The sequence below is a fragment of the Bombina bombina genome, chromosome 2 (assembly GCF_027579735.1).
Source record: "Bombina bombina isolate aBomBom1 chromosome 2, aBomBom1.pri, whole genome shotgun sequence".
In the NCBI taxonomy this organism is placed as follows: Eukaryota; Metazoa; Chordata; class Amphibia; order Anura; family Bombinatoridae; genus Bombina; species Bombina bombina.
In genome coordinates, this window is record NC_069500.1 from 124,448,452 (window position 1) to 124,463,554 (window position 15,103).

Here is a 15,103-nt window from a genome sequence, read left to right on the forward strand (position 1 = left end):
GGCTGACATTCAAATTCCAGCAGTCAGTACTTTATCGCACCTTATTCATTTAAGGTGCTACTTTCCTTGTGAGTAGTTTTTTGCACATCACTTTTATATTTGTTGTTTGAACAATTCACACTATGTTGGCGCCCCTTGTTTATCTTCCAATGCCAGTGAATACATTTTGAGATTTTTTTTAAAGTTAGAAATCTACATTTGATCATTTGTTTTTATATATTTTTTGTTTGTGGTAATTTTACAATAATTTCTTAATTCTGAGAATAAATAGCGAGTTGAAGCTGTCATTCACTAAAAGCTCATTTTATGTCCCCTCAAAAAAAAAATATAGTCTTCATAGGTAAATCAAAAAAACAAAGGCTGTGTTTCTATTTAAACAGAGTTATGGCAAAAATGCTAAAAATTCTCCCGTACTTTGGGCAAGTGTTTCTCTGAAATTCATGGTAGTGAAGGGGTTAAACACATAGCCCCCATTTATCAAAGTCCAGGCAAACAAGGTTCCTGTCTGGGATCACAATTTCTTGTGCAACCACGCCCCCTGCTCTCGCCCAACCAATTGCACAAGAGCAGTGCTTGTCAACCGCCCAGCACGATGCTGACCAGGACGATTTAAGAGGCTAAGTAGCAGCGCTCTTAAGACCACAGCTACTTAACTAGAGTTTCAGGCCTTATGGCAGGAGCCTACATCGCGCGTTCACACTTTCATATATGTGGCCCTAGTGTTTCCATTGCTTTTGTAAACTGTGTAATCTGGTGTTAACTTAAAACATATACATAGACTTTAATGGAGATAATTGTTGTTGCCACCAGTTTACATGGTTAACAACAGCAATGGAAACTTGCTAGGGTCAACAATGCAAAATTGGCATGCTCTAATGAATTAGAGTGCATCTCACAATAGAATATTATTCAATGCTTTAATTCATTAGAGTATTTTATGTTTTACATTAGAATGTCACTTTAAAGGGATATGAAATCCAGAACTTTTCTTTTGTGATTCAGACTGAGCATATCAATTTAAAAAGGTCTCCAATTTACTTCTATTATCAAATTTGCTTCATTCCCATGTTATTCTATGTTGAAGAGATACCTAGGTAGGTGTCTGGAGAACTCCATGGCAGGAAATAGTGCTGCCATCTAGTGCTCTTGCAAATGGATAACATTCTTGTAACACTTCTGCCATATAGTGCTCCAGAAATGGTCCGGCTTCTAAGCTTCTGCTTTTCCTCCACAGATAACAAGAGAATGAAGAAAAATTGATCATAGAAGTGAACTATAAATTTGTTTAAAATTGCATGCTCTGAATCATAAAAGAAAATGGTTTGGTTTCATATCCTTTTAAAGGGATATTGAACTCAAAATGAAATCCCTCATAAAATGTTTTGTAATGCAAACAAAAAGACATTCTAAGAAATTGGAACATCTTCCCTTTAATTTTAGATTTCACTTTCCTGCAAATCTCACCTAAGTACAGGTGAAACTCGAAAAATTAGAATATCGTGCAAAAGTTCATTTATTTCACTAATGCAACTTAAAAGGTGAAACTAATATATGAGATAGACTCATTACATGCAAAGCAAGATAGTTCAAGCCGTGATTTGTCATAATTGTGATGATTATAGCTTACAGCTCATGAAAACCCCAAATCCACAATCTCAGAAAATTAGAATATTAGATGCAATCAATAAAACAAGGATTGTACATAGAACAATATCAGACCTCTGAAAAGTATAAGCATGCATATTGTATGTACTCAGTGCTTGGTTTGGGCCCCTTTTGCAGCAATTACTGCCTCAATGCGGCGTGGCATGGAAGCTATTAGCTTGTGGCACTTCTGAGGTATTATGGAAGACCAGGATGCTTCAATAGCGGCCTTCAGCTCTTCTGCATTGTTCGGTCTCATGTCTCTCATCTTTCTCTTGGCAATGCCCCATAGATTCTCTATGGGGTTCAGGTCAGGCAAGTTTGCTGGCCAATCAAGCACAGTAATCCCACGGTCATTGAACCAGGTTTTGTGCTTTTGGCAGTGTGGGCAGGTGCCAAGTCCTGCTGGAAAATGAAGTCAGCATCCCCATAGAGCTCGTCTGCGGAAGGAAGCATGAAGTTCTCCAAAATCTCCTGGTAGACGGCTGCGTTGACCCTGGACTTAATGAAGCACAGTGGACCAACACCAGCAGATGACATGGCTCCCCAAATAAACACAGACTGTGGAAACTTCACACTGGACTTCAAGCATCTTGCAGTGTGTGCCTATCCATTGTTCCTCCATACTCTGGGTCCTTGGTTTCCAAATAAGATGCAAAATTTGCTCTCATCAGAAAAGAGGACTTTGGACCACTGAGCAACAGACCAGGTCTGTTTTTCTTTAGCCCAGGTAAGACGCTTCTGACGTGGTTTGTTGTTCAGGAGTGGCTTGACAAAAGGAATACAACATTTGAATCCCATGTCCAGGATCCGTCTGTGTGTGGTGGCTCTTGATGCACTGACTCCAGCCTCAGTCCACTCATTGTGAAAGTCCCCAACACTTTTGAATGGCCTTTTCCTGACAATACTCTCCAGGCTGCAGTTATCCCTGCTGCTTGTGCACCTTTTTCTTCCACAATTTTTCCTTCCACACTTTTTCCTTCCACATCCAACTTCTTTTGCAATTACCTTTTGAGGCTTTCCCTCCTTATGGAGGGTGTCAATGATGGTTTTCTGCACAACTCTCAGGTCAGCAGTCTTTCCCATGATTGTGATTCCTACTGAACCAGACTGAGAGACCATTTAAAGGCTCAGGAACCCTTTGCAGGTGTTATGGCTTAATTAGCTGATTTGAGTGGGACACTTTGAGCCTAGAATATTGCACCTTTTCACAATATTCTAATTTTTTGAGATTGTGGATTTGGGGTTTTCATGAGCTGTAAGCCATAATCATCACAATTATGACAAATCACAGCGTGAACTATCTTGCTTTGCATGTAATGAGTCTATCTCATATATTAGTTTCACCTTTTAAGTTGCATTAGTGAAATAAATTAACTTTTGCACAATATTCACATTTTTCGAGTTTCACCTGTAAATGAGGTCAGAGGACCATTTAAATAGATAGCTACAACAAGAACTGGTCTTTAGCACTCATTTCTCATCATCACTCACTTTCACGATTAGTCACCATGTGCAGCTATCTGTCAATCCTCAGCCACCACTATTATGTAGCCTTTCCCATTTCCAGAAGAACTCGCATAAACAAGAAAACAGAGTCTAGAGGGGCAAAGGCTGCAGTCCATGGTGGTGAGAGGTGTTACCATGATGCAATGTCACGCTTTGGACACAGGCAGGCAACAATAACCGAATGAACAGCAGCAGCTTATAAAAAAAAAACTTCTATGCTGCTAGTCGCCCGGCTGTTGTTGTGTGTTCCTTCTATTGCTTCCTGTACTGTAGGAGGACAGCTGCTGCCAGTCAACCCCTTCGCCACATGCATTGAGAGGCTTTGTGACCCACTCACATAGCAGGTATTACTCCAGCAGAAGCAGAGTATTGGGCGGAGTCTCACCCCCATTGCACTCAAGCATAAGTAAGTATGCCACCGCATCCAAAAGTAAATTTAAGCAAGTGATAGGCATAGGAACTAGGGCAGTATGGGGCTACATAAGGTGGGCCTCTCTTACCTGTGCCACCGCTTTGCAGGATTACCCCCACTGCTTTCACTGTTTACACGCTGTTCCACATTCCTTACCTGATGCTGGATTTCAGAGTGATACCAAAGCTAAAAAAGTACAAACTGCAGCCACGCACTAACACCACTCTGGAACAATGCTTGCCGCCACTGCACCTCCCCCTAAATCTACTGTCCAAGGCAAATGCCTTGTTTTCCTATGCGGTAATAAGCCCCTGATACCTAGGCATTTACTTAAATAATTAGCATGAGAACAAAGTCACTTTAAGAACAAAAGTACATTAAATATATATATATATATTGTATGCTCTATCTGAATAAAGAAAGAAAAATGTTGGGCTCCCTGTCCCTTTAAAATTATTTGAATGTAAATTGGCACAAAAGTCAAGTGTTTGATGAGTGGGGAGGTATAATTTATTTATACATGAGCAGTGTGGATGCTGGATGTTCATCAATTGCCCCCAAATAGTGTGAGGAGTATAGAGTGCAGGTAGGAGCTTCCCTTCCTATTGGTAGTTTGCATTATATGTATGTCTGTGCTGTCTATTACATACATTTGGTTGACATAGAATTTTTATACATTATTCATCTGGAATATTGTGTAAAGTTCTAGAGCCCTTATCTCCAGAAGGATATAAATAAACTAGAAACTGTCCAAAGCAGGGCTACTAAAATGGTACATGGTTTAAAATATAAAACATACAAAGAATGACTCTATGACCAAAATATGTATAGTTTAGAGGAGAGAAGGGAAAGTTGTAACATGATAGAAACCTTCTAATATATGAAGGGACCTAATAAAGTGGAAACAAAGTTATTTTCCACAACAACAAAAATGCCAAAACAAGGGGTCACAATCTGGGTAACAGATTCAGCAGAAATGTGAGGAAGCATTTTTTTACAGAAAGTGTGGTGAATTCATGGAATAAACACACACACACACAATGCTAAATAATTAAAAATGTCTTTCTTAGGATGCATAATGCTATCCTAAGAAAAAAGTAATATGGATTGGGTAGACTTAATGGGCCTTTTTTGGGTTCTTATCTACTATTCTAAGTTTATAACAAACAATTAGGCAAAGATCTGTAAACATATTCTGCATAAAGTAAAAAAGGAAGTAGTTCAGGTGTGTGTCAGTTGACATGGATTTTTTTAAGCCTGTGCTATATAACCTGGGTTTTTCCATCAAATTGTACAGGTTTGATTCAACATTGAACAATTTCATCTATGTGCTGTACTATTTCTTGTCATTAGATGCAGATCTTGTGAAAATGTTTATCACACTGAAACTACTTAATTCTATTTATTAAAAAGATTAACAACAACAATACTGTTTTTGTTTTGTTTTTCAGGTGTGCAATAGTGTGTTTAATTGTTGGGACCAGTTTAAGGACCATCTGGTGGTTCACACTGGCGATAAGCCGAATCACTGTACACTGTGTGATTTATGGTTTATGCAAGGCAGTGAGCTAAGAAAACACTTACGGGATATACACAACATATCTCAAAGAATTGTGACAGAGGTTGTTCTTCCTTCTGAAAATGTAGATACGGAATCTGTAGCTTCAATGACATTTGTGGAGCAAGTTGAACAAGTCCACGTTGTGCCTATGGATCAAGTTATACAAGTGCAGGTTGATCCTCCTCATTTAACTTTGGGACACCTGCATCAGGATCTCCTTGAGGTAAACCATGTGAAAGGTGCTCACATATTGGATCTACAGACACAGGTTCACATGGGCCACATAGAAGTTGAACATCTTCAGATTGATCCTGGTACTGAAGTTCAGATAGAGGAAGTACATGTTGAACACGTAAACCAGATAGAAATGGAAGAAGTAGAAACAGAACTTTTGGACGAATCCAGTATACAGCACATAGAGCAAACCATCGAAGAACATGATGAGTCTTGTAATCCAGAAGAAAGTGATCTTCATCATACAACAGAAAAAAACTTACATATTAAACAAATTGAGATAACTCATTGAAGCAACTGCCAAATAGGACAGAGAATATCATATTGCTTTAATAAAAACTAGCAAAACACAAACATGCTTTGTTCCACCTTGCAACCTGTTTTGTCTAGTGCCATAGGCTCTTTTTTATCTGCAACATTGGAAGGACCAAAGTGTAATATTTCTTAAAGCATTTTTTTTTCTTCCTTGTAAAATGATATGGAGAAACTCCATCTAGGAAATGGATGGAAAGATTAATTAACATAGACTGTGAGCATTTTGTTATACAGTTTACATCATTCTGGCTTTTGGAATTTCAATATGCAGTTTATTTAAAAGTTACTGAATATTTTGTTAATTTTTCATGTAAAATCTTTGGCCTGGAGCACTATTGCCTGTTGTGATACAAATCTTGGATTGCATGTATATTACAAAACGTTTTAATATATAAAACACTGATACAACAGAAACTGAAGGTTTATTATTTATATTGGGACCAATTTGAATGTCCTGATTTAATACAGCATTTGCACCTACAGGCATTTTTGTGCTACTTCTACATTTTATGCTCATTATCTGTTTTTTTGTTTGCATAAAGCCTGTGTAAATTCTTATTTTCCTTTCATAAGGCAGGGAGAGTCCACGACTTCATTCCTTACTGTTGGGAAATGCAACACCTGGCCACCAGGAGAAGGCAAAGACACCCCAGCCAAAGGCTTAAATATCCCTCCCACTTCCCCTATCCCCCAGTCATTCTTTGCCTTTTGTCACTATAGGAGGTGGCAGAGAAGTATCAGAAGATTTGGATATTCCTGTAATGGGTATGTTCCCTTCAAGAAAGGACTGGAGTTTTAAGTAATCATGTCAACCTCTCAGTGAGAGTATTGATGAAAGTTAGAGTCTGGAGATGCAAGGAAAGTTTTTCTGCGAACCCATCTAGACTGTCGCTAACAGCTCCTGAGCAATCAGTGTTGACGAGTTTCCCTGCATGCTGTTACACACTCAAGTCTATAGTTTTCAAAAAAAGTTGAAAACAGCACAGCTTTCTTGTCTGTGTGGGGCACGGAATACTAGACTTGCCAGGTCCACTTAAATATCCAAAAAACAAAAAGATTCCTACCTCCACAGTAAATAAAAGACCTTTATTTCTCCAACATAGGTGTGTCCGGTCCACGGCGTCATCCTTACTTGTGGGATATTCTCCTCCCCAACAGGAAATGGCAAAGAGCCCAGCAAAGCTGGTCACATGATCCCTCCTAGGCTCCGCCTTCCCCAGTCATTCTCTTTGCCGTTGTACAGGCAACATCTCCACGGAGATGGCTTAGAGTTTTTTAGTGTTTAACTGTAGTTTTTATTATTCAATCAAGAGTTTGTTATTTTAAAATAGTGCTGGTATGTACTATTTACTCTGAAACAGAAAAGAGATGAAGATTTCTGTTTGTAAGAGGAAAATGATTTTAGCAACCGTTACTAAAATCAATGGCTGTTCCACACAGGACTGTTGAGAGGAATTAACTTCAGTTGGGGGAACAGTGAGCAGACTTTTGCTGCTTGAGGTATGACACATTCTAACAAGACGATGTAATGCTGGAAGCTGTCATTTTCCCTATGGGATCCGGTAAGCCATTTTTATTACAGAAAGAAAAAAAAGGGCTTCACAAGGGCTTTTTAAGACTGTAGACATTTTCTGGGCTAAATCGATTTATATATAAACATATTTTATACTCCATAGCCTTGAGGAATTATTTTAATCTTGGGAATTTTGTAAAATAACCGGCAGGCACTGTATTGGACACCTTATTCTCTAGGGGCTTTCCCTAATCATAGGCAGAGTCTCATTTTCGCGCCTGTATTGCGCACTTGTTTTTGAGAAGCATGACATGCAGATGCATGTGTGAGGAGCTCTGATACATAGAAAAGACTTTCTGAAGGCGTCATTTGGTATCGTATTCCCCTTTGGGCTTGGTTGGGTCTCAGCAAAGCAGATACCAGGGACTGTAAAGGGGTTAAATATAAAAACGGCTCCGGTTCCGTTATTTTAAGGGTTAAAGCTTCCAAATTTGGTGTGCAATACTTTTAAGGCTTTAAGACACTGTGGTGAAATTTTGGTGAATTTTGAACAATTCCTTCATACTTTTTCGCAATTGCAGTAATAAAGTGTGTTCAGTTTAAAATTTAAAGTGACAGTAACGGTTTATTTTAAAACGTTTTTTGTACTTTGTTATCAAGTTTTTGCCTGTTTAACATGTCTGAACTACCAGATAGACTGTGTTCTGAATGTGGGGAAGCCAAGGTTCCTTCTCATTTAAATAGATGTGATTTATGTGACACAAAATTTAGAGAAAATGATGCCCAAGATGATTCCTCGAGTGAGGGGAGTAAGCATGGTACTGCATCATCCCCTCCTTCGTCTACACCAGTCTTGCCCACACAGGAGGCCCCTAGTACATCTAGCGCGCCAATACTCCTTACTATGCAACAATTAACGGCTGTAATGGATAATTCTATCAAAAACATTTTAGCCAAAATGCCCACTTATCAGCGAAAGCGCGACTGCTCTGTTTTAGAAAATACTGAAGAGCATGAGGACGCTGATGATATTGGTTCTGAAGGGCCCCTACACTAGTCTGAGGGGGCCAGGGAGGTTTTGTCTGAGGGAGAAATTTCAGATTCAGGGAAAATTTCTCAACAATCTGAACCTGATGTGATTACATTTAAATTTAAATTGGAACATCTCCGCGCTCTGCTTAAGGAGGTGTTATCCACTCTGGATGATTGTGAGAATTTGGTCATTCCAGAGAAACTATGTAAAATGGACAAGTTCCTAGAGGTCCCGGGGCCCCCCGAAGCTTTTCCTATACCCAAGCGGGTGGCGGACATTGTAAATAAAGAATGGGAAAGGCCCGGTATACCTTTCGTCCCTCCCCCCATATTTAAAAAATTGTTTCCTATGGTCGACCCCAGAAAGGACTTATGGCAGACAGTCCCCAAGGTCGAGGGGGCGGTTTCTACTCTAAACAAACGCACCACTATACCCATAGAAGATAGTTGTGCTTTCAAAGATCCTATGGATAAAAAATTAGAAGGTTTGCTTAAAAAGATGTTTGTTCAGCAAGGTTACCTTCTACAACCAATTTCATGCATTGTTCCTGTCACTACAGCCGCGTGTTTCTGGTTCGATGAGCTAGAAAAGGCGCTCAATAATAATTCTTTTTCTTATGAGGAGATTATGGACAGAATTCGTGCTCTCAAATTGGCTAATTCTTTCACCCTAGACGCCACTTTGCAATTGGCTAGGTTAGCGGCGAAAAATTCTGGTTTTGCTATTGTGGCGCGCAGAGCGCTTTGGTTAAAATCTTGGTCAGCGGATGCGTCTTCCAAGAACAAGTTGCTTAACATTCCTTTCAAAGGGAAAACGCTGTTTGGCCCCGACTTGAAAGAGATTATCTCTGATATCACTGGGGGCAAGGGCCACGCCCTTCCTCAGGATAGGTCTTTCAAGGCCAAAAATAAACCTAATTTTCGTCCCTTTCGCAGAAACGGACCAGCCCCAAGTGCTACGTCCTCTAAGCAAGAGGGTAATACTTCTCAAGCCAAGCCAGCCTGGAGACCAATGCAAGGCTGGAACAAAGGAAAGCAGGCCAAGAAACCTGCCACTGCTACCAAGACAGCATGAGATGTTGGCCCCCGATCCGGGACCGGATCTGGTGGGGGGCAGACTCTCTCTCTTCGCTCAGGCTTGGGCAAGAGATGTTCTGGATCCTTGGGCACTAGAAATAGTCTCCCAAGGTTATCTTCTGGAATTCAAGGGGCTTCCCCCAAGGGGGAGGTTCCACAGGTCTCAATTGTCTTCAGACCACATAAAAAGACAGGCATTCTTACATTGTGTAGAAGACCTGTTAAAAATGGGAGTGATTCATCCTGTTCCATTAGGAGAACAAGGGATGGGGTTCTACTCCAATCTGTTCGTAGTTCCCAAAAAAGAGGGAACATTCAGACCAATCTTAGATCTCAAGATCCTAAACAAGTTTCTCAAGGTTCCATCGTTCAAAATGGAAACCATTCGAACAATTCTTCCTTCCATCCAGGAAGGTCAATTCATGACCACGGTGGATTTAAAGGATGCGTATCTACATATTCCTATCCACAAGGAACATCATCGGTTCCTAAGGTTCGCATTCCTGGACAAGCATTACCAGTTTGTGGCACTTCCGTTCGGATTAGCCACTGCTCCAAGGATTTTTACAAAGGTACTAGGGTCCCTTCTAGCGGTGCTAAGACCAAGGGGCATTGCAGTAGTACCTTACTTGGACGACATTCTGATTCAAGCGTCGTCCCTTCCTCAAGCAAAGGCTCACACGGACATTGTCCTGGCCTTTCTCAGATCTCACGGGTGGAAAGTGAACGTAGAAAAAAGTTCTCTATCTCCGTCAACAAGGGTTCCCTTCTTGGGCACAATAATAGACTCCTTAGAAATGAGGATTTTGCTGACAGAGGCCAGAAAATCAAAACTTCTAAACTCTTGTCAAATACTTCATTCTGTTCCTCTTCCTTCCATAGCGCAGTGCATGGAAGTAATAGGTTTGATGGTAGCGGCAATGGACATAGTTCCTTTTGCGCGCATTCATCTAAGACCATTACAACTGTGCATGCTCAGTCAGTGGAATGGGGACTATACAGACTTGTCTCCGACGATACAAGTAAATCAGAGGACCAGAGATTCACTCCGTTGGTGGCTGTCCCTGGACAACCTGTCACAGGGGATGAGCTTCCGCAGACCAGAGTGGGTCATTGTCACGACCGACGCCAGTCTGGTGGGCTGGGGCGCGGTCTGGGGACCCCTGAAAGCTCAGGGTCTTTGGTCTCGGGAAGAATCTCTTCTACCGATAAATATTCTGGAACTGAGAGCGATACTCAATGCTCTCAAGGCTTGGCCTCAGCTAGCAAAGGCCAAGTTCATACGGTTTCAATCAGACAACATGACGACTGTTGCGTACATCAACCATCAGGGGGGAACAAGGAGTTCCCTGGCGATGGAAGAAGTGACCAAAATCATTCAATGGGCGGAGACTCACTCCTGCCACTTGTCTGCAATCCACATCCCAGGAGTGGAAAATTGGGAAGCGGATTTTCTGAGTCGTCAGACATTGCATCCGGGGGAGTGGGAACTCCATCCGGAAATCTTTGCCCAAATTACTCAATTGTGGGGCATTCCAGACATGGATCTGATGGCCTCTCGTCAGAACTTCAAGGTTCCTTGCTACGGGTCCAGATCCAGGGATCCCAAGGCGACTCTAGTAGATGCACTAGTAGCACCTTGGACCTTCAAACTAGCTTATGTATTCCCACCGTTTCCTCTCATTCCCAGGCTGGTAGCCAGGATCAATCAGGAGAGAGCATCGGTGATCTTGATAGCTCCTGCGTGGCCACGCAGGACTTGGTATGCAGACCTGGTGAATATGTCATCGGCTCCACCATGGAAGCTACCTTTGAGACGAGACCTTCTTGTTCAAGGTCCGTTCGAACATCCGAATCTGGTCTCACTCCAACTGACTGCTTGGAGATTGAACGCTTGATCTTATCAAAGCGAGGGTTCTCAGATTCTGTCATTGATACTCTTGTTCAGGCCAGAAAGCCTGTAACTAGAAAAATTTACCACAAAATATGGAAAAAATATATCTGTTGGTGTGAATCTAAAGGATTCCCTTGGGACAAGGTAAAAATTCCTAAGATTCTATCCTTTCTTCAAGAAGGTTTGGAGAAAGGATTATCTGCTAGTTCCTTGAAGGGACAGATTTCTGCCTTGTCTGTGTTACTTCACAAAAAGCTGGCAGCTGTGCCAGATGTTCAAGCCTTTGTTCAGGCTCTGGTTAGAATCAAGCCTGTTTACAAACCTTTGACTCCTCCTTGGAGTCTCAATTTAGTTCTTTCAGTTCTTCAGGGGGTTCCGTTTGAACCCTTACATTCCGTTGATATTAAGTTATTATCTTGGAAAGTTTTGTTTTTGGTTGCAATTTCTTCTGCTAGAAGAGTTTCAGAATTATCTGCTCTGCAGTGTTCTCCTCCTTATCTGGTGTTTCATGCAGATAAGGTGGTTTTACGTACTAAACCTGGTTTTCTTCCGAAAGTTGTTTCTAACAAAAACATTAACCAGGAGATAGTAGTGCCTTCTTTGTGTCCGAATCCAGTTTCAAAGAAGGAACGTTTGTTGCACAATTTGGATGTTGTTCGTGCTCTAAAATTCTATTTAGATGCTACAAAGGATTTTAGACAAACATCTTCCTTGTTTGTTGTTTATTCTGGTAAAAGGAGAGGTCAAAAAGCAACTTCTACCTCTCTCTCTTTTTGGATTAAAAGCATCATCAGATTGGCTTATGAGACTGCCGGACGGCAGCCTCCTGAAAGAATCACAGCTCATTCCACTAGGGCTGTGGCTTCCACATGGGCCTTCAAGAACGAGGCTTCTGTTGATCAGATATGTAAGGCAGCGACTTGGTCTTCACTGCACACTTTTACTAAATTTTACAAGTTTGATACTTTTGCTTCTTCTGAGGCTATTTTTGGGAGAAAGGTTTTGCAAGCCGTGGTGCCTTCCATCTAGGTGACCTGATTTGCTCCCTCCCTTCATCCGTGTCCTAAAGCTTTGGTATTGGTTCCCACAAGTAAGGATGACGCCGTGGACCGGACACACCTATGTTGGAGAAAACAGAATTTATGTTTACCTGATAAATTACTTTCTCCAACGGTGTGTCCGGTCCACGGCCCGCCCTGGTTTTTTAATCAGGTCTGATAATTTATTTTCTTTAACTACAGTCACCACGGTATCATATGGTTTCTCCTATGCAAATATTCCTCCTTTACGTCGGTCGAATGACTGGGGAAGGCGGAGCCTAGGAGGGATCATGTGACCAGCTTTGCTGGGCTCTTTGCCATTTCCTGTTGGGGAGGAGAATATCCCACAAGTAAGGATGACGCCGTGGACCGGACACACCGTTGGAGAAAGTAATTTATCAGGTAAACATAAATTCTGTTTTTTCACATATGGGGTCCCAGAGCAAACATACTCAAGTCTGTCAGAAGCGCTGCTGCAAGACAGTCACACTTGAGAGGCTGTGCCTGTTCCACAGCATGGATCCTGGAGGGTAAGACTGTTTTTATATATACACTTTAAAAGACTATACAGGGTCACAGTGTGGCTCCTTTATACCTCGAAAGGATCAAGGGTTAATATCTCCATCAGGGAGATTATTTGAACAGCTTGGGGATTTTATATCTACTTAAGGTGAGAGGTTTTTTGGGCTCATAGACTGTGTTTTTTGGCTTGGAACAAACAGGTTTAACTTTCGTTTTTGAAGTGTTGCACAGCTCATAATAGCTTAGCGCCCTTTTTTTATAGCAGGGGAAGTCCTGTCTTACGCACCACGTGACCGGTTGCGGTCTCTTTCATTTCCTAAGATCCTTCTGCAGACATTATTCCTGAGGAGAGCGTTTTCACTGTTAGCTGTCTAGATCTAGGAGGTGGTGAGTGCCTCAGCCATTGGGAGTATTAAGGTGCTGTTTTGTAAATAAAATTGTTTCTTTTTGTTTGTCCTTCTGTGGGTATATACAAAGCTATGGAGGACTCTGATACTACATTAGAAGGTTCCGCTCCTTCTGTACTGATGAATAATTCCTGTTTATATTGTGAGGATGCCGTGGTTTGCCCGCCTGCTCAATTTTGTTTCATTTGCCTAAACACTGTTCTAAAGTCTAAGAAGGGAGACAAGCCTGCTAATACTCTCAGCGCTATTAGCCCCTCTGAGCCGTCTACTTCTCAGGAATCTGGGTCCTGAGAAATTACTACCCTTTCTACATTACCCGCTCCACATGCAGTTCCCCGCAGCTCAACTAATCCCCCATCTGAAGGGGGCTTTTTTCCAGTGGACTTTACCGTTCAGTTACAATCAGCGGTGTCTGCTACCCTGAGTGCCTTACCTCGCTCTAACAAAATGCAAGAGAAAGGTTAAACATATTTATCCTGACCTAGAGCCATCTAAATATTTGTTGGATTTAGCTACTATGTCCTAGCTATCCTAGAATGAGTTAACCTCTGTAGCTTCAGAGGGTGAACTTTTTGAGTCGGAGACTTCAGTTTCTAAACCTCCTTCAGTGGAGGCAACCTCCTTTACATTTAAAATTGAGCATCTGCATTTTTTATTAAAGGAGGTTCTGTCTACGCTAGAGGTTCCAGAGGCTACACTCCCTGAGGAACCTAAGATCCCTAAATTAGACAGGGTTTATGAAGATAGGAAGGTCCCTCTGACTTTTCCTGTGCCAGTTAAGATGGCAAACATTATTAGTAACGAATGAGAAAGAGTAGGAACTTCTTTTTCCCCCTTGTCTAATGATTCCCGGTCCCTGACTCTCAATTAGATTTGTGGAGCTCCATCCGTAAGGTGGATGGCGCTATCTCTACGCTGACTAAGCATACTACTATCCCTCTGGGGGATAGTTCTTCTTTTAGAGAGCCTATGGATAAGAAAATGGAAACCTTTCTGAGGAAGATGTTCCAACATACAACCAGCGGCAGCTGTTGCTGGAGCATCTACCTACTGGTGCGACACTCTGTCGGAGCTCATTGAGGTGGAGACTCCCCTCGAGGATATTCAGGATAGGATTAAAGCACTGAGAATTGCTAACTCTTTCAACTGTGACGCGAATATGCAGATTATTCACATAAATGCAAAGGCTTCTGGCTTTGCTGTTCTAGCCTGCCAGGCTCTGTGGTTGAAATCTTGGTCTGCGGATATGACTTCTAAATCCAGACTCCTTTCTCTTCCCTTCAAGGGGAAGATTTTATTCGGTCCAGGGCTGGACTCCATTATCTCTACGGTTACCGGAGGGAAAGGTGCCTTCCTACCGCAGGATAAGAAGAATAGGCCTAAGGGACGGCAACTGTCTAATTTTCGTTCCTTTCATGCTAACAAGTCACACTGACAGCAATCCTCATCCAAGTCCGAGTACTTGGAAGCCGGCTCACTCCTGGAATAAGTCCAAACAGACTAAGAAGCCCGCCGAGAACAAATCGGCATGAAGGGACGGCCCCCGATCTGGGATCGGATCAAGTAGGGGGCAGACTGTCTCTTTTTTCAGAGATCGAGGGATGCTTAGGCAGAATTGATAGATGCCCTATCAGTACCATGGAGGTTCAGACTCCTATATATTTTTCCTCCATTACCGCTTCTCCCTCGTGTGGTGGCTCGCATCAAGCAGGAGCGAGCATCAGTGATTCTCATTGCTCCATCATGGCGCGAAGGACGTGGTTTGCGGATTTGGTGGGGATGTCCTCATCTCCTCAGTGGAGGTTACCTTGTTGCACAGATCTGCTGATACAGGGTCCCTTCGTTCATCAAAATCTAGATTCTCTGAGGCTGACTGCGTGGAGATTGAGCGCTTAGTCTTAGAATGTTATCTTTTCTCCAGGATGGACTGGAGAAGGGGGTTT

General features: G+C 42.0%; 1 protein-coding gene across 2 annotated transcripts in view; it reads left to right on the forward strand.

Annotated features, from left to right (window-relative positions):
* The window catches only part of ZNF131 (zinc finger protein 131), a 296,575-nt gene extending 290,486 nt beyond the window's left edge, over positions 1 to 6,089 (forward strand). For both annotated transcript variants that reach the window (XM_053701252.1, XM_053701253.1), the window contains one exon: positions 5,017 to 6,089. In XM_053701252.1, the coding sequence (XP_053557227.1) occupies positions 5,017 to 5,652 (636 nt within the window). In that variant the 3' untranslated portion in view covers positions 5,653 to 6,089. The remainder of the gene's footprint in view (positions 1 to 5,016) is intronic.
* The last annotated feature ends 9,014 nt before the right edge of the window (positions 6,090 to 15,103 follow it).